General features: G+C 48.8%; 1 protein-coding gene across 6 annotated transcripts in view; it reads right to left on the bottom strand.

Annotated features, from left to right (window-relative positions):
- MTSS1 (MTSS I-BAR domain containing 1) overlaps nucleotides 1-24,167 on the bottom strand; it is a 145,340-nt gene that overhangs the window by 110,968 nt on the left and 10,205 nt on the right. For all 6 annotated transcript variants that reach the window (XM_080801970.1, XM_080801971.1, XM_080801972.1 and 3 more), the window contains exons 2-3: nucleotides 9,919-9,980; nucleotides 5,935-6,008 (exon numbers count right to left, since the gene is read on the bottom strand). In XM_080801970.1, coding sequence (XP_080658096.1) covers nucleotides 5,935-6,008; nucleotides 9,919-9,980 — 136 coding nt within the window. The remainder of the gene's footprint in view (nucleotides 1-5,934; nucleotides 6,009-9,918; nucleotides 9,981-24,167) is intronic.

Genomic DNA, 24,167 nt, shown 5'->3' with positions numbered 1-24,167 from the left:
AGGAACTTAAAAAAATCTGAGATTCCCAGGTCCTACCCACACCCATCTGACTCCGCAGATACATGGCAGGGCCCTGAAATCTGAATTTGTTTTTAAGATTTTCTTTTTTATTTGAAAGAGAAAGCAGTGTGAGTGAGAGCAAGAGAGTGAGAGAGAGAGAGAGAGAGCGAGCACGCTCGCACAATGGAGAGCCTGCAGGAACAAGGGGGCGGGGCAGAGGGAGAAGCAGGCTCCCGGCTGAGCAGAGGGCCCCATGTGGGCTCAATCCCAGGACCCTGGGATCATGACCTGAGCGGAAGGCAGAGGCTTCAATGACTGAGTCACCCAGGCGCCCCTGAAATCTGTATTTTAAAATCAACTTCTTAAAAAAATAAAATAAAATAAAATAAAATAAATTTCTTGAGTGATTATGACCTACACAGTCCTCCTCAACGTTCCAGCTTCTACCAGCCCTCCTCAAAGGCACACCTCCTCAAAGGCAAACTCCACACAGGCACCCCCCACTGAGGGGGCCTTGATTTTTCTCTTCTTACCCTCCCTCTCTCCATTATCCTATGCTTCACGTTGCTTCCTCCACTTCCTTTGTCTCCAGGGCAAAAATTGGAAAGTCTAAAGATAACCTAGGGGAGAGAATTTGGACGTCCATCTTCATTCATATTTTATGGACTTAATAGGGCCAAATGAGATTTTTCAAATCAGAGAATATTAGAGCCGAGAAAGGTTCCTTGTGATCATCTAGGACTCTGTGTCCTGGGAACACCCCCTTTTAGAGGTGGGGAAATTAAAGCCCAGAAAAGTGAGCTAGACTCGACCCCTCCTTACCGAGGTTTTGCTTTTCTGCTGTGTCAGTTAAACCCCCAGTCAGCTGTGGTTTGGAATCAGCTGACCCTCCTTCTGACAAATCGTCAGGAGGTCGGTTCAACAGGAGCCCAGCGCTGGGTCACAGCACCTTCGTCACTCCCCTCACTTCAGGTCACCACGTAGGCATTTATCATCATCTCTCATCATCACAAGAAGTATGGGACAAGATGTTCTGAGAGACAGAAAGCCCGCATTCACATAATTTTTATTATAGGATAGTCTTAACGACTGGTCTATTTTATTATTATTTTTTGTTGTTAATCTCTGAGCCTAATTTATAAGTTAAACTTAATCACAGGTATATACATATGGAAAAAACAGAATGTACAGGGTTCAGGACAATCCCCAGTTTCAGGCATCCACTGAGGGTCTTGACTAGTACTCCCCTGGGATAAGGGGCAGGGGTCGGGAGGTTGGTTATCATAATTTACTCAGGGCTTCCTAGTCGGCAAAACCAGAAGACAAACCCAGGCATCACAGTTCCCAATCTGGGTTACTCCAAGGTGCTACCTAGATTCTTTTAATGCATTCGGGATCAAGTAACTTTAAAAGCGAACATAAGCCTATACTAAATCCAGGGAGCTCCTTACATAAGGAATTGTAACTTTATGGTTAAAACCCAGGCTCTGGGCCAGACTCCTTTTACCACTTACTGGCCATGCAATCTTGGTTTAGGTTAAGTTCTCTTCACCCTGATTTCATCACCTAAAATGGAGATTACAAGCATGTATCTTCATGTTGTGAGAAGAGATTCAGCATACGTGATGCTCTTAGAACACAGCCCAGTCCGCATTACTATTCAGTAAAGGTTAGCTATCGTGATTTCCAACACTGAAACCATGCCCACTTTTTTAAAGTGATGTACAAAGGCTTCTGAACATTAAAGATGATCTAGTCAGCTGGGGATCCATTTCCTTTCTTCATAAAATCTTAAACTCCTCACTCTGGGTTTGGTGTATCACTATCTAAACAGCCCTGAGATGGTTTCTCAAAGCTATAGAGTAATAACACAGGCATACAGAGGCAACCAGAAATGAAAGTCACACAGCATTATGCTTTTCAAAGGCCCTTGCTGACATAAGCAAACAATGCAGTGGCGCGAAGGGCCAGTGCTGACTAAGGCGGAGGGTTTCATCAGCTCAGTACCCCAGCCTTCCAGTGAAATAGGGAGCTGGGCCCAGTGTGCAAGGATGTGCTCATAGGTGCAGGAACACTATTCCCCAAGAGGTGCCTCTGGTCAAGAGGGCCCTCTACCTCAACCCCCCTTGTCTTTTCTTCCTTTCTTTCCTTTCCTTTTCTTCCTTCCTTCCTTTCTTTCTCTCTCTCTCTCTCTCTAAGTAACTCAAACAACTGCATACCAGTCAGTCCAAACATTTCTCAACTCCAGTGATAGGTCATTTGCTGGTCCATCATGGACATGAAGAAGATGGGGACTCACTCCACAGTCTGGTATCCCATGCACAGCAATGCCCACACACTAATTCTCTGCGGCTAGTAATATGGGAAAAGGTATACTTTCATGCTAAATACAAATTGTATATTCATTCCAGAGTGCACAATCAACAGAATATGAAACTGTACTATGGATTATGGTGCTAATAAACTCTTAAATTCCATTATGCTTTAATTGTTAATCTAAATACACACATTATAATAGCAACTTAAATGCATTTGTATAACGAACAAAATAGAGTTCTAACATATTTCCACATCCTATTTAACAAGTTAGATAATGACTACATTAATTTTGCTCTTATAGTGAATAGCTTTAAAAAGTTTCTCCTAAATAAATTATATTAACGGCGAGTGCGAAACATTAGCTAAAAAGGACAAAGGAATTTCAGAGCTTTGGGAGGCAATATGGAATGCTAATATTTTGGAAACCAGAGACACGCTATCTTGAGATTCTGGAAGCCTGCCCAAAGGAGATGCACTTAAATTGCCTTCTATCACTTTGAGCAAGAAGGACTCACAAAATACATTCCAAAGCTCTAAGCAAAACAAACAAAAACCAAAACAACAAAACTGGACTTTTGTAGATATCAAACTGCAAACCACAGAGTCACAGCCTTTAATGATCTTAAGTCCAAATAAATTTGCTGCTGACCAAAACCGTTTGGAGCATTTTCTCCAGATTGTTTCTGTGGAGATGCACACACTATTAAAAACAGATTATATACAGATCTCCCAAAGGATGTATACCTGGGCATTAATTCCTGCATGGCTTGTAACAGCAAATAAATGGGAGATAGCCTGAATTTCCACCAACAGCGGAATGCTAAAACGGTGCTGTATCCAGACAACGGAATTCCGTTTGGGCACTAGAAAGAATGAGGCAGCTCCCTCCCCAGGCATGGACATGAGAAGATAAGTGTCACATACTGTGGAGTAAAAGCACAGGAACGTGTTACTTAGGGGCCCCCTCTAGATCATCCTGAAGTACTTTACTCCATGTACCATTCTACACACCATTCTGCAACCAGCTTTCTTCCTTCCAGACATGTTTATACATGCAAAAAAAAAGGGTCCGCAAATGACACTCAACCCAATCCCTGCAAGGGAGCACAGGGAGGGGTGGATTTTACTTTACAGACTGTTATATGAAATTTTAAACAAAAACGCATGGTCTAGGGATGCCTGGGTGGCTCACTGGGTTAAGCCTCTGCCTTCAGCTCAGGTCATGATCTCTGGGTCCTGGGATTAAGCCCTGCATCAGGCTCTCTGCTCAGCAGGGAGCCTGCTTCCCCCTCTCTCTGCCTGCCTCTCTGCCTACTTGTGATCTCTCTCTCTCTCTGTCAAATAAATACATAAAATCTTTAAAAAAAAAAAAAACACGCATGGTCTAGGTTTTTTCATTTTTAAGTTAAAAATAACTTAATAAAAATCGCTTCTGATGCTTGTTGACCCTACAAGAAATGCCTTCAGGTTTCTCTCTTATCCCCTCTATAAAATATACCTTCTTTGTATCAACCATACCCTTTTTTTAGGTCATGTGAGAATTCTCACACTCGAGAGAAAGTTCTTTTCCCCCCAGTGCATAGGGATTTCTAGAGATCGCAAAATGTAAAGTTATTCTGGCATCGCTAAAAATGACCTGAAATCAAGTGGTTTAAAAATACAACAGAGCGGGGGTCTGTTCACTGCGACATCATTTGTCTTTTGTCAAATACTTCACCTCCAAGCTGCGACTCTACCTCTGTCACCGCCACAGAGAAGCTATTCTGGTTTCTTTTCCCACAGACAGCTGCTCTGTTTGTCCTCCCTGGAGCCATGAGACCTGCAGGCCCTCCGGTTTCCCACCGAGAGCCACCCCAGGGAGCAGCCTCTGCAGAAACCCCCGTGCCTGCTGTCGGCAATTATAGGAACTCAGGGGATGTTGCCCTCCTCCACCCTTGAGGGTCCCATCAATAATTAAATATGAAAATATAAAAATCTTATTAAGAATCACAGAGTCTCAAAAATGCAATGCTGGTGACCCTCGTCCTTTCAAACAGTGGAGCCATTCTTTGAAGGAAGACATGTTCTGAGGGCTCTTCTAGAAAGACCTCAATGTGACTGACAGTCCGGTTCCAGAGACCGCTGAAGTAGAAGACAATATTTGAAAACAGACTCAAAAACACTGACAGTGGTGATCCTTGGCTTAAACGTTACAGAATCTTTAGAATATCCAAGTGAAAAGAGTACAATGGACACATGTCGAGGATGTAAGAATTTTTTAAGGGATTAAGAAAAGATACAAGTTAAGACCCATAACAAGCTGACAAACCAGATCAAGTCCTTCCAACCACAGCTCTGGTATTTCCATCACATTCTCCTAGGGAACCTTTCGAAACACCACTGGCATCTTGGAAGTAAGGGGAAATATTACCTCCCATGGGAGACCCTCAAATCCCTGTGCTGAGCTAATTGCTCACTTTTCTATACTCCCCCAGCACGCTGTTCCACTACTATCGCTGTACTAAGCGTATTACTTCTACCCCAAGTTTCTCTATTTGCACATCTCCCCCCGGCTCCCAGTTGCAAACCCTTCAGGACAAGAAGAATAAATAATATATTGATTTTTGTGATCCCATAATAGTACCTAAAATACTAGCAGTTCTCAGGTTTCTGGAATGAATGAGAAGTATCCTCACGACAAACTCATTTGAATCTTTAATTAGGCACCAGTGGTAAAGGGGTACCAGCTGAACCCTGCCAGAGGTATCCATCATGTGTTTCAGAGAAGCTAAACCCTCGTGTGACTGACAGCAACCCCTCAACACTCACCCCCAATGCCCATGTTTTCCAATATTACCATGACAATGAACAGACAGTATACAAGCAGACCCAGAAAAATAAGGCCAAAAAAAGAGGTAGGAGAGCTTCCCTGTCTGGGAATGAAAAGGAAAGCACCCCCTGCTTTGAACAGGGGTCTCCACATTAAGGGGGATGTTGTCTTTCTGACCACGGTGGTGGATACGGGAGCAGCATTTTCGTCTTTACACTTCTCCTGTGTTTTTATTATCGTCACTGAAACTATTAAAAAGTTGCACAAGATTTCCCTTTGTTCACTGATTTAATAAACCTCCTTTTAAACACCCACTATGTCCTAGGCGCTGTTTTGGGGGGAGTTCCGACACAAATACGTCATAGTCTCAAGGGGTCTGCAGTCAAATGCGGGAGACACACACAGATACAACACAACAGGACGTGCCTCACACAAGGGATCCCTGCGGGGAAAACGGTTTATCCAATCACTCTCACCGCTTCCCTCTCCACAAGGGAACAGAGAAAACCTTAGGACAACCCAGGGGAGGAGGGAGGAACCGCAGCCAAACGCCCAGCTCCAGCCTCCCGCACGAACCGTGCCCACTATTCTCTACTTCTCACTCTTCCTCTCACGGGCTTCGTTATCTGGAGGACTAATCTGCAACTTCGAATACGGGGACACCCCCAGCGTTCTCTAGGAAGTTAGAACCACGAGTCAGCGCAGCTCTGGTAACTTCGGCTGTCGCTCCTCGAGAAGCCACCCAAGGGTAAGAGCCCACAGGCTGCCTTGGGCGGGCGCTGGAAGCCGTCCCGCCATCTGCTTACCACGTGTGTTGGTGGCCATGTCAGCCACTTTCTGAAAGGCGTCCAGGAAGGCAGCTGCTGCTACTACTGTGGTCCTAAAATGCAAACAGAGAACAAAAGCATGAGGAACGTCCCACACGAATTCACTGCGGCTACAGGGTTAACCCCTCTGCAGGGAAGGGCCTGCGACCTTCCAGGAGAAACGACTCAGCGGGACGTGGACAGGCACTGGCTTCGCACGGCCCCTTGTCTGCTCAGGAGGCATTTTCCTCCTCACGTGAGCACTCTCTCCCAGAAACACCCAGCGCGTTCGGTGCTGGTCGGTAGATGCTGGCAATCCTTCCCATCCCGGCCCACCTACGACGTAATTACCCGGCCAAATTTCACAAAGGAGGAAAGACAGGTGTTTCTGACCTCAAAGAAAAACATCGTTAAAAACTATAAACGGTACAGGTGAAATCGATCTTAGGGTAGGCAAACAGCATCTCTGCGTGGACCGGGAGATGGAATCTTGGAGAGAGAGCCTCTGCTTCAACTAATTCATGTCAGAGATGGGAAAACGGAGACAAGCTCAGAGTGACTTCCAAAATCACCAGCTCGCCTCGGACCTGGAACCGGGATCGGCTGGCAGGAAGCCCAGTCCCGTGCTCATGCCGCTGCAGGACAAGATCCTTGCTATGTGACTTTTCCCCCTAAATCCCACTTATAATGAAACAGACTATTTTTTCAACCTTAGAATGCTACCTTCTGAATTCCTTGAGACTAGGGAGAAGTCACTACAGTCATCTGCTGTCCTAGAAATTATTTTGAGTTCTTCACATCCTCTTGAGCACTCTGTGGTCTACTGGTTCCCAGCTCTGTGATCCCAAGATATCATCCAGTGAAGGGTAAGCCCCACTCCCCGCCAGGGCCATGGACAGCTAGAACACGCAAGCCAGCCCCACTCGGACTCCATGATCCGTGAAATGCGCTTCATTTCCAAGTTTTTCATGTATGAATCTAATCTTTGCTCAGAATACCTAAGAATGCAAAGCTGTTGAAGGGAAGTACACGAGAATAAGGACTCGAAAGGAAGGAGTTCAAGATGGAACTGAAGAAAGGACCCTACACCTCATGAACAGTGGCTTTGACACAGAAGGTTCCAGAAAGTGCAGGGAGTGGTCCCTAAGAAAACCCGGGTCACAGTCCCTAAGCGCCAAACTCCAGAATTGAGGCCTGGTATTTCCCAGTAGAGCAAGAAAATATTCTGCTCTAATTAAAAAAAAAAGACATTCACAAAACAAAACTGGAAAAAAAAAAAGCCCCTCAGAAGCATATTTTTCAAAGAGTTGACATCAAATACAAGCCCTGGAAAAGTTAGCTTTATCAAACATCCTGGGATTTATAAATAGCTCATTCTGATTGACAATTAATATCTGACACAGGGGCTGGATCGATTCTCGTTCAAGGCAATGTCGATCACCTGCGTACTACACCGGCTCCCCTGAAAATGAGGGCGGTGGTCAAGTGTGAGGAATTAGGAGCTTTTAACCGCCACCTCCCAATGAGTCCTGTTTTCTTGCGTGCCGCTATCCTGAAACATCCCGGCTCTCGCGTGCCCGCAGCACGAGCAGTGATTCAGAGCCCCACTCCTCCGAGCGGCTGCACCTCTCCTACAGTCCACTCGCCCTTTCTTTACTACGGAAAACCAAACCACGCTCGGGGGACTCCTCGTTTGGCAAAATAAAGAAATGGGCCCTGTTGTCAGGAGGCCTAAACGCTGTGAAAAAGAAATAAAATGTTCTTTGTACCAAGGAGATAAGATGGCTTTAGGTTTTAGGGTGCCTGGGTGGCTCAGTCGGTTATGCAGCCAGCACTTGATTTCTGCTCAACTCATGATCTCAGGGGTCCTGGGAGAGAGCCCCGTGTCAGGCTCTGTGCTTAGCAGGGAGTCTGCTTCAGGATTGATTCTCTCTCTCTCTCTCTCTCTGCCTCTGCTCCTCCCCCACCATCTCTTTCTAAAGTAAATAAATCTTAAAAAAAAGAGAAAAGATTGCTCTAAGTTGTAACTGATTAGCTGTGCTAAACAAATAATTGCTTGAAGTTTTAGCTTCCTCCTTGGTAAAAGGGGAAGACAGGATCTTCTCCTTGGCCAACCCTGAAAGGCTGCCAGATTCAATTAAATGAGGTCAGATAAGAAATGGGGCAGGGTGGTGGGGGAGGGGTATTCAACTGCCTTTCTGGTGGACTCCAGGAGGGCCCTCCTGTAGGATGGAGACTAACTGTTGGGAATAGATGCAAACAATAGCAGAGATGGGAGACTAGCTGTAGCTTGATAAGGTGAGGCTGGTGAAGGCCTGTGCGGGGCCTTGCATTCAGACAGAGGAGGTTGGCCCAGCAGAAAATCTTAAAAAAAAAAAAAAAAAAGGAACTTGTAAAGTCTGTACAAGTTCTTAAGCACCAAAATGGTAAAGGATCTAACAAGGAGAGAAGGGGCTCTATGCCCCAGTCGACTGTACATCTGGAAGACCACTCACAGCTTGGCAATTCCTCAGTTCATGGGACAGAAATCCCAGGCACCTGCAAAGCTGGCAGAACGGAAGAGGAAAGATCCTTCCTTCTGGAATTCTTCTCTCCTGCTCTACAGGGGAGTCATGGAATGTCCCGTCTTATGGCTGAAGCTCTGGGCAGTAACCCCTGACATCTGTCGGCTAAGGACCAAGAGCATCATGTCATCCACGTGGCTTTTTATCCTAGAAAACACCTACCTGCTTTGCCCTCCATTCATCCAAACCAACTGATGTCAGCCCCCACTTCTCCATGAACAGGAGTCATGAAAATTATTGCATTTTAAATTGTCCCATCCCTCATGGGGCACCCACCAAGTAGGTAGCCCCCCTCCCCACTAAAAGCACATAACTGTAACAAGAAGATGCTGGTAAATGTTCTATTTCACATCAAATGATACATGAGCAAGCCCAAGACAAGGCAATGAATGATAAGAGCCCCTTAGAGCCGCTCAGCCCTAGATCTTGTTCTTTTTTAAGCAGCTTCATTGAGGCATAATTTGTATACCATAAGATTCACCCTTTTTGGGTGTGTGATTCAACAATTTTTTTTGGTAAGCTTAGAATTCTGCAACCACTACTACAAGCCAATTTTAGAACATTTCCATCACCCCCAAAAGATTTCTCCTGCCCATTTGTGCTCAATCTCCTTTTTCTCCCCTAGTCCCAGGCAACCACTGATCCGTCTCTACAGATCTGTTTTCTAGATATTTCACACACACGGAATTACACAACAGTCAACAGTCAGCTGTTAAACTCTTTTTTTTTTTTTTTCAAGATTTTATTTATTTTTTGAGAGAGAATGAGAGTGAGAGAGAGAGCATGACAGGGGAGAAGGTCAGAGGGAGAAGCAGACTCCCTGCTGACCAGGGAGCCCGATGTGGGACTCGATCCCAGGACTCCAGGATCATGACCTGAGCTGAAGGCAGTTGCTTAACCAACTGAACCACCCAGGCGCCCCAGCTGTTAAACTCTTTATGAGGATAGGCAGTGAACAGAACGGACTATGCAGCCAGACCCAGGTTCAAATCCCTGCTCTGCCATTTACTAGCTGTGTGCCGTTAGCTTCTCTGTGCCTCAGTTTTCTCGTCAATAAACTGAGGATACTAACTGTACTTAACCCCTTGGAGTTGTGAGATCTAATTAAGTTAACATATGGGTCTGCACACAGTGAGCATTACACAAATGTTGCTCACTACTACCTTCCTGTGATACCTCATTGGACTCAAAATTCCCGTGGAAGGAGGCAGACCAGATGGGAGTTCAGTTTTACATAGGGTAGTCGGGGGTCAGGACATAAGGCTAAGAAGTGGCAGCACTCAAATGAGAACCCACTACGTGCTTCTGTATCTGGAATGCTTCCAAAATTAACCTCAATCTGCATCCTTGGGCTGTCCTTTTCCATCCTTTGTCTAAGGACGGCGCCATTTTTCTGGGGATGACAAGCTTCTCTACTTACCGAAGCTGGGACTGTAGCTTTCCTGCTTTGTTTATGAAATCTTCCCACACTGGATAGCTCCCCTACAACAAAACAAAGTCATCCATCAGTGAGGCATGCTGTGATAGACATCTGATAAAGACAATAGCAAACACCCAATTGCAGTTACAGGGAACAATGTGTGTTCTCTCTTCCTCTGCAGCCTAGGGTATGGGGCCCAGACTGTACATGAATGCCCTGGCTCAGAAATGGGTTTAGAATGTGCTCAGGCCCTGTAATCTTGTAAATACTACAAACGCCAGTTGGAATAAGTTCGGCAGAATCTAGCACATGCACTGATAGATCACTTTTTCAGGAACAGATGGAGGGTCCAAATTCAAGATCCGCAGAACATTTAATGCTCCGCCCGGAGGAACCACCAGAACACGGCGGTACCTTTCCCCACCCTCACCCTGGAGGGCACCAGAGTGACTGGAGCTCCTCCCCAGGACAGTGACCGCGGCCTCTGGGAAGCTTTACTTACAGATCAGAATCTCAAGGTTGAGAAGTTACCTAAACGCAGCCCCCCAGCTAATGGCTTGCACCCAGCATCTACAGACGGCATGACAACATGTGGATCCCTGGCACACTCCAGCTCACAGGGAACTCAACACCCTCCTGGGGAGAGTCTATCTGCCACTGCGTCCTCTGTGTCCCTGCGGCACCGGCTTGAACCCTCTGGGGACCCTCAGGGTGACGCCCAACCCCATTTCCAGGAGAAGTCTTTTGAAAGAACTCAGGAAAACCAGCACATTCATCCAGCTTTCCCTTCTTCCCCCACGTGCAGTCCATGTTCAACCCAGGACCGCGTTTCACGTCCCTGCAGCGTCCTGGGGACACGGCAAGATTCTCTCTCCCTCGGCTTTCAAGCCCGGGACCCAAGACGCAAAATCAGAACTGCAGGTGCTGTACTGACGGCAGCAGAGCAGTGGGGCTGACACGTCCCTACACAGACGCGCTCGATGCATGTTAAGATCAAGGAGTCAAGCAAGAGAGGACGCAAGGGAAACCCACAGAAGGAGAAGCCACGGCTAAAGACGTAGAGTTTGGCATGGAATCGGTCACACATATCTGAGACTCCACCCCTGGAGGGTGCCACCGGCAGGACCAAACGGGAAGTGCCTCGAATCCTAACATTGGGGACAGAACACATGCCACCTCCCAGGCTGCCGGTCTAAGGAGAGGAGGGAGAAATTCTGATGAAGTTCATCATTTCACCTTTCGCTACAGAAGCCCGGCCGAAACAGGCTACAGCGGCAACTGAGCGAAAACCTAATGATTTCCTCTTTGTACTAGTCTGAATGGTCTTAGCTTTCTTAGCTTAGTGTACAGTTGCTCAACCTTGCCACTACGGACGTTTTGGGCCTGACAGCTCTCTTGTGGTGGGGGACTGTCATGGGCACTGTACAGGGTTCGGCACCATCCCCGACCTCGGTTCACTAAAGTGCCAATAATAGGGGCGCCTGGGTGGCTCAGTCGGTTAAACGTCTGACACTTGGTTTCAGCTCAGGTCAGGATCTCAGGGTCCTGGGATCGAGCCTCGAGTCAGGCCCTACACTCAGTGGGAAGTCCGCTTGAGGATTCTCTCTCTACCCTTCCCCTGCTTGCATGCGCCCGCTCTCTTCCTCTAAAATAAGTAAATAAAGCTTAAACAACAACAACAACAAAGAACCACTGTTTTAAAGGGCTGCTTGAGCTCCGTGCTGGGCTCCCTGCTCAGCTCAGAGTCTGCTTGTCCCTCCCTCCCACCCCCTGCTCCCACTCTGTGTGTGTCTCTCTCAAATACATAAAATCTTGAAAAAAGATAAAATAAAATGAAGGGATGCCTGAGAAACTAATTTCTTTTGGTGAAGAAACAGTCATCTGTTGTTCAGCAATTTCTTCAGTATTACTGCACTTAAGTATAAATTCTCCTGTTCAATGAAAGCATAATTAAATATATTTTTGCTTTACATCTTATCATAAAAGTGCCTCGCTCTGCATTTCTCTAGCTATCGAGTCCGTCTGAAAATATGCAGAGAGCTATCTGGAAAACTGTCCACCAAAGCTAAAATGGGCTATTTCTGGACCAACGTGTTGCTTTCTTGTTTGTATTTTCCTATATGGCCATAGTTTTTTTTGTTCTTGGTTTTGTGTGTGTGTTTTCACTCAGGGTCACATACCATTTTTACAAAAACAATAGTCACTATATACATTTTTTTAAATTTTAAGATCGGGGCGCCTGGGTGGTTCAATTGGTTAGGCGACTGCCTTCCGCTCAGATCGTGATCCTGGAGTCCTGGGATCGAGCCCCGCATCGGGCTCCCTGCTCAGCAGGGAGTCTGCTTCTCCCACTGACCTCTCTCCTCTGATGTTCTCTCTCTCTCTCTCTCTCAAATAAATAAATAAACAAATAAATTTTAAGATCAGAGTTCCGGCAATGAGAACACCACGAAGTCACAAACCGCCCCAAGCCTAGAGGTTCTGGCAATAAGACCACCACGAAGTCACAAACCGCCCCAAGCCTAAAGTCTATCTCCCAGCTACGGCTAGAGCACAGCCGTCAGCTCTGTGTCTGAGACCTGCCTGGTCTGACTGCAGGTCTCGGGATTGTTTCCCCCAAGTGACAATTTGCTCCCATGGGGCACTGAGTGCACCGGGCCAGGCATCCTGCCTGATTGGCTCCTGGCAGAGGTCCCTTGGCGGCTGCACCTGAGCTCCTGACACCAGTACCCGCGCACAAGTCTGGCCACCACACTGCTAAGCCACACAGCCTCCATCTCCTCTTTGTGCCCCAGTGGGCTGTTTCTACCTGAGGGCATAACTTAAGTTTAACTTACGTTGAATGAATCCTTGACAGCTCTGGCTACCATTCCAGGCCTATCCAGACCTTACGTGAAAGTCCAATTACAACACCTAATGTATTGGCCATTTTCTTATCAAGCATGAACACCCCTTCTACCTCTATATCCAAGTAATTAAAGGGGCAAGGGCTGGGATCAGAGTTCTCTAGCTGGCCGTGAGAGATCTCTGCCCCCACGGACGTCAGCATCTTAAGAGCACAAGAGTTCAACCAACCAATTACAGCTTCACCTAGCCTTTTCTTGTCGTTCCAAGAAAGTAGGAGAAGCTTTTAGAAAAGCCTAAAGGTGTTCAGACATACCGACCACCAACTTCGAGCCAAAAGGTACCAGCATCACTCATCTTCACAAAGGAGGCCATGACCGCTGGGCCTTCCTTTCCCCAGCACCAACCGCTCCCCTGCAGGGGCTCCCAGAGAAGGCCACTGAGATGATCCAGCATATTGAAGAAAAAGGTGAGACACACTCATTGAGAACACGCCAGAAAGACAACAGGTCTGTGCAGGAAGCACACGGTCCTGATTTCCGGCCGTGGCTACGCCAGTCAAGTACTAGGGGAAGTCACTTCACCTCCCAGGGCCTGCTCCTTCTAAACACTAACGGTAAGAACTATTCCGTGACCATTACTGCACACGGACATCACTGAACTCTGAAAGAATGGAGGGAAGGAATAAGGGGATAAGTCACGACTTCTCAGGGTTGGCGTGAGGGACAATGGAGATCAGACACCAACGGTGCTCGGTGCAGGGCCGGGCCCTCTGCCAGTGTCCCATAAACATCGGACAGGACTGACCCAAGGGTTTGCAGGCCCCTACAATCCCACTCAGGTGCTGGCACAGACGTTAAGGCCTCTAAGTCAGACTGTCCATCCAGGCTGGAATCCCGCACACTTAGTCCTAAGTACAGAACCCGCTGCACCTCCCAACTAGTTAACCAGCTGGGTGTGGGGAGTCAGACTAGTCTGTGCCGCTCCCCGGCACACAGAGGGAGGAGTACTCAGACTGACATGAATGTGCCTGAAATCAACGGCTCGAAGCTCTAAAAAAAATGACTTATCTGCCCCCAGCACTTGGGAGCCTCATTTCAGTCTTTACCAAATTAGCAACAAAAAGAGGGTCCCCTCTCCAGTCAAGGGGTGCAGCACACAGATCTCCGCCCACGAACACCCACTCAGCCAGAAGGCGGCTGCCAAAAGCAGCTCTTTCCTGATTTAATGATATTTGACAGTCTATCAAAGAGTGTCAGGCCCACCTGTTTTAGGGAATATATAATTTAATGGATTCTTAAAAAAAAAAAAATGAACTTCTAAGAACAGAAGACAAAACCTCCTTGTTGAGAATTTTTTTTTTAAGTGCGTAAATGTTATTAAAATTTAAAGGCAAGGTGATGTTGGATTGTTCTAGACCTAGGTTGGTTTTTTTTTTAAGTTTCTTTTAAGGTTAAAAAAAAAAGTTTCTACCCACCTGAAAAGTAGCTTTACTACAAAAATTCAAAAGCCTAGAGGCAGCGAGAGAGGAGAAAGAAGAAACTTGAAGAGTTAAGAGTGACAGAGAAAAAAGCCAAGGCTTGGGGCACCTGGGTGGCTCAGTGGGTTAAAGCCTCTGCCTTCGGCTCGGGTCATGATCCCGGGGTCCTGGGATCGAGCCCCGCATTGGGCTCTCTGCTCGGCGGGGAGCCTGCTTCCTCCTCTCTCTCTCTCTGCCTGCCCCTCTGCCTGCTTGTGATCTCTGTCTGTCAAATAAATGAGTAAAATCTTAAAAAAAAAAAAAAAAAAAAAAAAAAAAAGCCAAGCCTTCTTCTAGACTCAAAGACTGAGTCAAAGAGAATATACTCAAGTTTCACAAGAAATCTGCAAATCAAGATGCCGTATCCACTGAGAACCCTTTCAAAAAATGATTCTGACGCCGTCCTTAATTTTTCTGATCTGCATCGCCCACCAACGAGTCCCAGAAAGCTCTCCTGCGAGGCCACCGGTTCTGACTGGGCTCGGTTCACGTCTGAGGAAATCCCCAGGAATGCGCTCCACACAGACCCCTTTGTGGGGTTCCCCAGAAAACACATGAAGGTTTCACAACTTTCCAGACAGACCAAAATCAAAGAAAATAAGACTCCCACCAAGCACCCAGGCTCTGCCAAGTCCAAAGTCACAAGCAACGGGTACAGTACTCTCCTCTCCCTGGAACCCCATGACTGTCGTTGGAGATGAGGGCAGGTTTTCAACCCCAAGCAATTTGTTGAAAACAGAACTTACACCACGCTGGATTCTGAGAGAAAGGAAAAGTCCCTTATTCCAAAAATGAGTTTATTTACAAACATGGGAAGGACTTCCTTGGTCAAGTTGCAAGACTGTCCCCCATCCCACAGCAAGAGAGGTGGGACTTCCCGGAGGACGGGCTACAGCTCACACCTCTGTATCCACCAGGCAGGGTCCCCGCAATGCTCCCCACACCACACACACCACCGCTGATGGCTGCTCTCTCTTCTAACCCCCAGAGGGATTCAACAATCTGGAAAACTCCTACTCAGCCGTCACCACCCATCTAGCTCTGACATCACCTCTTTCAAAGCATTCTCGAACGCACCCCCTTCCCTCACATCACGCAACTCATCGTCTGTGAGCCTGCGTCTCGCCCATACACTGTGGGCTCGAGAACAGAGAAACAGGGGGAGGAAGGAAAAGCATTTCTAGTAAGAGCAACAGTTGGCCCCAAACGGGGAAGCAGAGAGGACGTTAAGTGGGCTCCCTCCAAGGGACACTGGAGTGGCACCCTGACACTGGGGAAATACAGGACACGGGCGGGTGTACAAGGTGACCATGAGCAGCCTTCAAGGGCAAGGTCAGAGTTTAATCACAAACAAGACAGCAAAAGACCCGGCAGATGGTGAATGACATTCAACCCCAAGTGACGAGTGCCTGGATGACTCAGTCAGTTGAGTGCCTGCCTTCGGCTCGGGTCAAGATCCCGGGGTCCTGAGATGGAACCCCACTCTGCTCAGTGGGGAGCCTGCTTCTCCTTCTCCCTCTGCCTGCAGCTCCCCTGCTTGTGCTCTCTCTCTGTCAAATAAATAAATAAAATCTTAAAAAAAAAAAAAAAATTCCCAGGCCACCAACAGGTCACATACCTAACAGCAGTCTGGTCCCTTCAGGAGGGGGTAGGTGGTGAAGTCTTTTTTTTACTTCTGAGAAAAAAGACCCACCCCATCTCTGCCTGCTCCCTAGAGGTTGGTGGCCAATTAAGCAAACCAATTAAGCTGGCTTCCCCACCCCCACCCTCAAAGTTGAGCTCTGGGAACCACCCCCCCAGGTCCCTCTCCTCTTCTCCCTCTCCTTCCTCTGCTCTCCCCACAGCCAGAAGGTTGGGCAGGCCACTTGCCCAACATAGGGCACAGGACTCAGCCAGTGAGGCCATTCTGGCTTTGGGTTCTGTTTTGCTTTGTTTTATTCTGTATTAAACAGAGGCCCAGGATGGCATCCCACACTCGGGGCAGGAGAATAAACTGTGTGTAACTCCTCAGCACGGCTGGTTAACGATGCCCCATAAATAATGCAGCAACTGCCTCTCCCAGCCCAGCCCAGCCCGCAGTGGCAGTGGGACCTCAGGGGACAGCTGAGGGAACCAGACACCCACGGCAGGAACTCGGGGGAGCCGGGAGCCGTGGTCAGAGAAGGGGCAATGTGAGAGGAGCCAGGGCTGGAGAAGAGTGTCACAAGGAGGAAGACCTCGGCTTCGCTGAGAATAAACCAGGGACAGGCTCGAGGGAGTGGGGTTCCAGCTCAAAGGCTCTGTCCTGCCCAAAGGTCCCAGAGGGACGTGGGCTCATCAGTGGTCATGCTGCTTCGAACTCCAGTCCTGGGGATATGAATGGTGGGTAACTTCCCAAACCCCTCTTCGCACCCTAACGACATCACCGTCACCATCACCATCATTAAGCATCACCAGTTCCTAAAACAGTTGCTTGGTGCCAGCTGCCAGATCAACAGGTCTCATGCTTTCACAGCCATGTCCACCCCCTGGGGATCCCGCAGAAACGCAGGTTCCAATTCCCCTGGGCGGAGGGCCTGGCCATCCCAGGTCTCATCTAAGTGATGCTGAGGCTGCTGGCGCCCAGACCACAGTAGGGAGCACGCCCGGATACACGCACCACTCCGTGCTCGCAACAACCCAACCAGGCAGGTGCTGCTGGTATTTCGCAGCCGAGGAATCGGAGGACCGACTTTGTGGCCCAAGGGCTACCCTGACTCTGGGAGGTACAAGCCATGGGATGAAGAGACCCAGCTCCCCCGCCCAGCCCCAGGACTGCAGAAGGCTGCTCGGGGGGCACACTGGGTCCTGCTCGGTCCAAGAAGGGAGGTACAAGGGCTCCCCGAACACACAGCACTCTCCCCCCACCGATCACAGCTACAAATGTTCCCAGGGAGAGCTAGAAACGGTTGTGATCCTCAACCACGTGAAAAAGAAACCCCAAGACACAAAACAAAGAAAAGCCCTTCGTGTAGAAAAAGGTCTGGAAGGAAAGGACCAGAAATGTTCACAGGTGCTGTCACGAGTGGTACGATTATGGGGAACTCGATCACATCTTCAGGTTTGCGACAGACACAGGGACTGATCAACTTCCACCAGATGGAGCATCTCTGCTGGCTGCTGCTGTCACCACCCCAAGCCACCAGCCCCCCAACTCCCCGCTGCAGATCTGCAGGTACCGCCTCAGGGGAAGAACAAGCAGCACAGCCCCCAGCATCCCTCCTCCTCCAGGTCACCCCTCGGTGTGGACTACGGGGAAATGAAAAAGCAAAGCTTCCAAAGGAAGCTTCTGATCGGAGCAGGCGCGCCCCCGGACCCCGTGTGCTTCTACGAGCATGAGGCAGGGAATCTGCAGCTCCCAGAATTGGGTGTGCAGGAGGATGGACGGGGGCCCCTGATGGCCTGTCACAGCCTTGTCCCCAAAGCCACCCTTCCCCACCCCATGCTGGAAGAGGAAGGGCTCCCGAGAACCTCAGATGAAAGGCACTGGGTAAGCCCATCCATCATAAAAACCATTCCTGGGCTTTTATTCTCTGATTGGGGCTTGCCTAATCCACTAATTATCCCTGTCCATCAAGTGGATGACAGCCTTGGGGATAATCAATGGTTGCTTCCCCACACGCCCACCCTCACCCACTTGCCCAAGCTCACCAGCAATAAATACGCCTATGAAAAGGAAGATTTAACCACAAAAGGTGCTCCCTCCACCCAACCTCCCCTCAAAAACTGCTCCATTTGTAACCATAAGACCCTAATTAAGTCAAGGACATCAGGCATCTTCTTCCTCCAGTGCTATGAGGATCCAGGCCCACAATGCCTGTTTTCTGACACACGGGTAGGTCACTTGAAATAAAGGAAGAACCAAGCTGGCAACGGTACCTCCAAAGCATTATTGTTGTTGTTGTTGCTGTTGTTTACATTTCCTACCAAGAGGTCTTCCTTTGTCTATCCTGAGCCTTCCAGCAAAAGAGCCACTGGCCACAGGGACTTAAATTTAAATTCACTATGATTAAATAAAACGCAAAATTCAGTTCCTCACGCAAGTGCTTGAGAGCCACACGTGGCCTGTGGCTGCAGCACTAGGCCGTGCGGGGGGCACAACACGTCCCCTGCTGCAGATGGGGCTACCGGGAGGCACTGGTGGCCGGCGGACAGAGCTGCTCTGGGCACCCCGGCTTCATTCTGCCGCCGCCACGAGGCTTCTGGTTCCACTGTTTCACGCCTGCAGAAACTGGTGAGTACACGTGCCATCATCTCTAGGAACATGGAATCCCACTCCTCTCCCTCTTCCCCAAATTCGCCCTCCCCCTGCCCAAGTCTGTACTATGCCAGTGGTCACCGGGGGCCATCTAGGAGTCCAAGTGTACCTCCTGATCATCATTAAGAACCCCATCTCACGTGTCCATAGACCTGGAGAGCATAAAGGGCTCTCAGGACAACCCTGTCAGGGCACTTGGCGGAACAGGAAACTGAACGCTTTTCCTTTTAACGTGGGAAACCAAAGCGTAGAAGTTAAGTGATCTGCCGCAGGTCAGAGAAGGGTTTGCCCTCATACCAATACCTAGCCGGGATCATGAGGTGCTCCTCAGTTTGCCCAGTTCTTTTTAAAATGAAATTGCCCCCGGGGGCGCCTGGAGGGCTCCGCTGAGTAAGCATCTGCCTTTGGCTCAGGTCATGATACCAGATTCCGGGATCAGTCCCTTGTGGGGCTCCCCACTCAGCGGGGAGTCTGCTGCTCCCTCCGACGCTCCCCCGCTCGTGCTCTCTCCCAAATAAATAAATGGAATCTTTAAAAAATAAATAAAAAATAAAATGAAATTGCCCTCTAGGTTCTCCTAAGCTTACTTATTCTCCACAACTGGACACTTGGGGACTCCGTATCCAATCACTCTTACAGGGGCCGGCTGCTCTCATCCAAGTGCGAGTAAGAGATGTCTGTGTACACGTAAGCCCCCCCCAGAATAATAAATGCAGACCTACCCCCTCAAACTTTCTCCCACTATGGGGAGTCCAAAGCTCCTGTTTCATTTGCTTATTCCCATGTAGAGATGTCCACATGCGATAATGAACGGAATCCGTGGTGACCTTCACACCCCATAAACAGGTCAAGGATTGTTACCACTATTTGATGCTTGCACACCTGTACTCACCCATTTCTCCTCCCTGGAAATACCCTCTCTGACTTGTCTCCACCCAACGCCAAAACAGATTCTTGCAGTCTGTCAAGTCCGCCCTGGGGAGCAATGGCCTGGCCACGCTGTGCACACCTGGTGTGCTTCCACTAAACAGTGCCCCCCCACAATCCCCGGGCCCCGCCCCAGGCTGCTAGGAAGGACACCCCAGGACGGCCCTGATATGTGGCCAGACTCCACGGTCTGAAAGGACCCGTGTGATGTCAGGGTCAAGAGCATGGCGCTCGAGTCGGACTGCCTGACTTCACATCTACCCACTGGACGACCTAGGTGACTTAGCCACCCACAACTGCCCTGTCTTCATGAGTAAAGGATGCCCGAGCTAGTCCCCACCTCCAACGACAGTAATGAGGGTAAAGGAAAGAGTGCAGGCGCTTAGAAGGGTGACTGGCACTTAGGACTCAATAAATCCCAGCGCCTGCTATTTTCAGGAGTCGACCTATGATGCCAGCCACTTTACCTGGGGCATTTATGAGTGCCCACAATGCACGGCCCGAGCGGGATGGAGGCCATACAGAGATAAGGAGCCAAAGCATTGAGGAGCTCAGGCTAGTAGAACACGGCCGTGTTAGCCACCAATCGGAGGGCACCACACTCCAAATACAAAGTCCTCGGAGGTTCCAGGTGCGGCTGGAGTAAGCTTTGAGGGGGAGGGCGTGAATGCCTCACCTAGGTCTTTAAGGACAAAGGGGCGTTTTCCTGGCAAATATAAAGAAAATAAAGACGGGAGACCTTAAAAGAAATAATTAGCAAAGGAAAAGGAACACAGAAGATCATGCTGCATTTAGGCATGGGAGTCATTTTGGGGTGTATTTTAGGGGCACGAGAGAGGGGGGCAGGGAGATCCTTCCTACTTACCTCATGAGCTATAAAGCAGGCCCTTAGTGGACCAAGAACCACTCCCACTTCCCCCTGCTCCTGGTATACTCACAACCCACCGAAGATGCACTAGGAACGCCTGAGCCTCACCCCAGAGCTACACAGTCGAAATCTCTGGGGTTTGGGGGGCCCAGACACCCGCATTGAACACACACTCCCAGGGGACAGTCATACTTTCTTGCTAAAATCACACACAGCAAGATTTGAAAATCTATACACCAGGGGTGCCTGGGTGGCTCAGTGGGTTAAGCGTCTGCCTTTGGCTCAGGTCATGATCTCAGGTCTTGGGATCCAGCCCCATGGTGGGCTCCCTGCTGAGCAGGGAGTTTGCTTCTCCCGCCCTGTGCTTGTCCCCTCTTTCTCTCTCTCAAATAAATAAAATTTAAAAAAAAAAAATGAACATCACCATACCAAGTAAGACATCTCGTCCCTCTGAGGCCCAGCAAGCTATGGCCTCAGCAATTTCTGCCCCGATATGCAAGTCTAGCTCCTTGAGACTAACCCCCGGTAATGAGCACACGCATGCGGGATGATGAACAGACACACGCTTTTTGAACGGCAACGTGTGTCAAATGCCTGGAAAAGTAGCTTTGACCCAGGAGAAAGCCTTCAGGGGAATCTGTCGATGCAGATCAATGTCTAGCTATAAGGATATACTCACTGCCATGTTGCTTCTAATTAGTGAAAAACAGGACACAGCCTGAACACGAAATCAGCCGGGGACATATGGGACCAGTGCCCACCCGAAGGCCTCGCACATGCTCTGCCCTGGCCTGGAACATTCTTTCTCTGATACACACACACTTCCCAAGGCGTTGCTCAAGGGTCACCCGCCCTGGGAGGCCTTCCCTAGCCACGGTATTTCAAAACAACAACACTGCCCCTGCCCTGTTTTTCCCCACTGCCCATAATCCTCCTAATACACAGAAGAACCAACTTAGTCTGTCCCCCACTGCCCTAGAATGTAAGCTCCAAGGGGGCAGGGACTATGTCCACTTTGTTTACTGCTCTACCCCCAGCACTTAATACAGAACCTGGCATAGGGTCGGTCCTCAAATACAGGTCAGCGGAATAAATGAATTACACATACCAAACAACGGAACATCACACAACATTAAAACTGACATGGCTCGTAACTGCATACACGGGAAGGCGACGTAAATGAAAAGCTAAGTGAAAAAATAAATTTCTGGCACAGCGTGGGCCGCATGAACTTTGTCTAAAATGTGTGTACATAACCCACTTTGTCATCAAACGGTTATGGGTGAGTTTTATTTTTTACTTAATTGAAATGTCTTAGTTTTGCTTCCACTAACTTTATACGGCTTGCATAATCTTTGAGAAGTAATCCCTCATGAAATGTTCGCAAAACACTTGCTAATTTTTTTTTTTTTTTAGGAATAAGCTTCCTCCTTAGTGACTTAATTAGGGTGCCCCTAATTAAGGCCAGCACAACATCAAAGAGGCCAGGTTCCAGGGGACCCTTGCTTCAGGTCTACCCCTGGCTGCAAGGCGCCCTCAGTCCCTCCAGCGGCAGCTTGCAGAGCTTCTGAGTGCCGGGATGCCAAAGGCTTGGCCACCAGCTCGCTCCTCCTGGCTCTGCTCCCCGCTACTTGCTTCCTATTGGGGTGCCTCATCCAATTATTCAGGCCCGAGATCACATCCTGCTGGAGAGCTGGCTTTGAAGGTTCAGTAAACAATCACTTCAAAACAAAGAGCGACCATTAAACCAAACTCAAAGACTTCCTTAATGACTCCGTGCTCAGCTGCAGGAGCCGGGCGCAAGCAAGCCAGGCCTCAGAAGTGAAACTGAGGTCTCCCTGGAAACTAATCTCAAGCATTTCCAGCCTCCTGCTGCAAATATCCCCCCTTCCTGTTTTGCGCTCAGCCATGTGGGGCGCAGAGCCCGTTACTGGGGCGACCCTGGTGGAGGGGGTTTCTTCAGCAAAACAAACAAGCGTCTCCTGGTTGTCACACCCCTCACTCTCACACCCTGCCTGCTCCCCACCGACTTCCCTCTGCTGACAAATTAGAGGCACCCGTGGGGGGAGTCAACCACCCAACACCATCTTGTCCGCAGGGCCTAACTCTGCTTTAAAGAGAGAGAAGGTCCTTGAGCTTCTTGAAGCAGTTCAGAGGAGACCCTCGCTTGTTAAGCTTTATCTGGTTCATCCTGAGTCCTAAAGGTACAGATAGAACAATCCTCAAAGAGATCGATGAAACACACTCATTACTGAATCGGAAAAGAGACAGCCCACCACGGCGGATGAGCCCAGACCCTGGGGCCAGACCGCCGGGGTTCAAATCCCAGCCTTCCCTCTCACGGGCTGTATGATGTGGGCAAATGGCTTCCCCTCTCTGAACCTCAGTTTCCCCATCTGTAAAGTGGGAATTATAGCAGCAACCACTGGGTTGTTGGGAAAAGTTAAGAGTCTATTGGTAAGACACTAGAATAATGCCTGGTTGTGCTTAGGAAACAGGGAAAGTAAAATGCAGGTCTAGTTTGGGTGTCATTCGTACCGAAGCCTCCCCTGACTGTGTCCTCCCACTCCCGGTGACAATCAGAGGCCCTCCCTACGATCCTGCTGCTTCTCTGCTCCTCTTCTAGACAAAACAACTTTAGGGCGAGGGCTTTACCTGCCTTGCTCACAAGTGTACCTCTACCCCCAGCAATGCCTGGACCACAGCAGGCTCGTCAACACGTTTGTTGAATATGTGTACTGTGTTCTCTCAAATTATTCATACACTGAAATTTGAAAAGCACTGTGATGTTCTCCATTGCATTATCAAAGTGGACTTACAGGTCTCTTGTATTTTTTTTTAAAGATTTTATTTATTTATTTGACAGATTGAGATCACAAGTAGGCAGAGGCAAGCAGAGAGAGAGAGAGGAGGAAGCAGGCTCCCTGCTGAGCAGAGAGCCCGATGTGGGACTCGATCCCAGGACTCTGAGATCATGACCTGAGCTGAAGGCAGAGGCTTAACTCACTGAGCCACCCACGCGCCCCGGTCTCTTGTATTTTCTGAAACATCTGAGTGCCGTTATCACAGGGTACTCCACTAGAAACTACCAGGGTAGCTCAGATACACAAGAGCATTTTATTTAGCATTTATTTCATGCTAAGCCCTTTACACATATTTTCTCTGAAGCCTCTACAACTTTCAGAGGGAAATATTGGTTCCCCCATTTTACAGATAAGAAAAATCAAGTCTCAGGAGGTTGAGTAACTCGCCCAGAGCAATCTACCCAGGAAGTGGCAGAGCCAGGCTTCAAAGCCCAAGGGCACTCACATGAGGTAGAATGTAATACCTGCAGACTCGACAGAGAAGGTGAAGAATGCCTAAGGGTATCTGGGTTTGATGGAAAAGTGGAGATAACTTTGTGGTGGGGCCTTGAAGGATGAGAAAGGTTTCAGTGGACAGCAATGTAGAAATGACTTCCAAGCAGGAAAAACAGCAAGAATGAGGGGCACAGGATGGGTTCCAAGAGACCACAGACTCCAGGATGGGGAGCACTAGGCATACAGCAGACCACTTAGCTAGGGCCCAAGCGCGGGGTCCTCGAATCCCAGGCTAAAGCAGGTGGGACACAACTGGCAGGTAGGCAGGTAGGAAGAACCCAAATATGGCTAAGTCCTAGGAAGGGACAGAAAATCCATGCCAAGGTGCTGCTACAGAGCAGGCTAGGAGGCAAAGCGGCCACTTTTCCTGGTGGTCACTCCAGAAAAAGAAAGGGGAACTCAATGTAGACAGAAAAAGACAGTCTGTACAAAGCTGCTCCTCTCCCCTTACCCTGG

This window comes from Martes martes (assembly GCF_963455335.1).
Source record: "Martes martes genome assembly, chromosome: 4".
Classification (NCBI taxonomy): domain Eukaryota; kingdom Metazoa; phylum Chordata; class Mammalia; order Carnivora; family Mustelidae; genus Martes; species Martes martes.
This window is presented reverse-complemented; position numbering and strand designations above follow the sequence as displayed.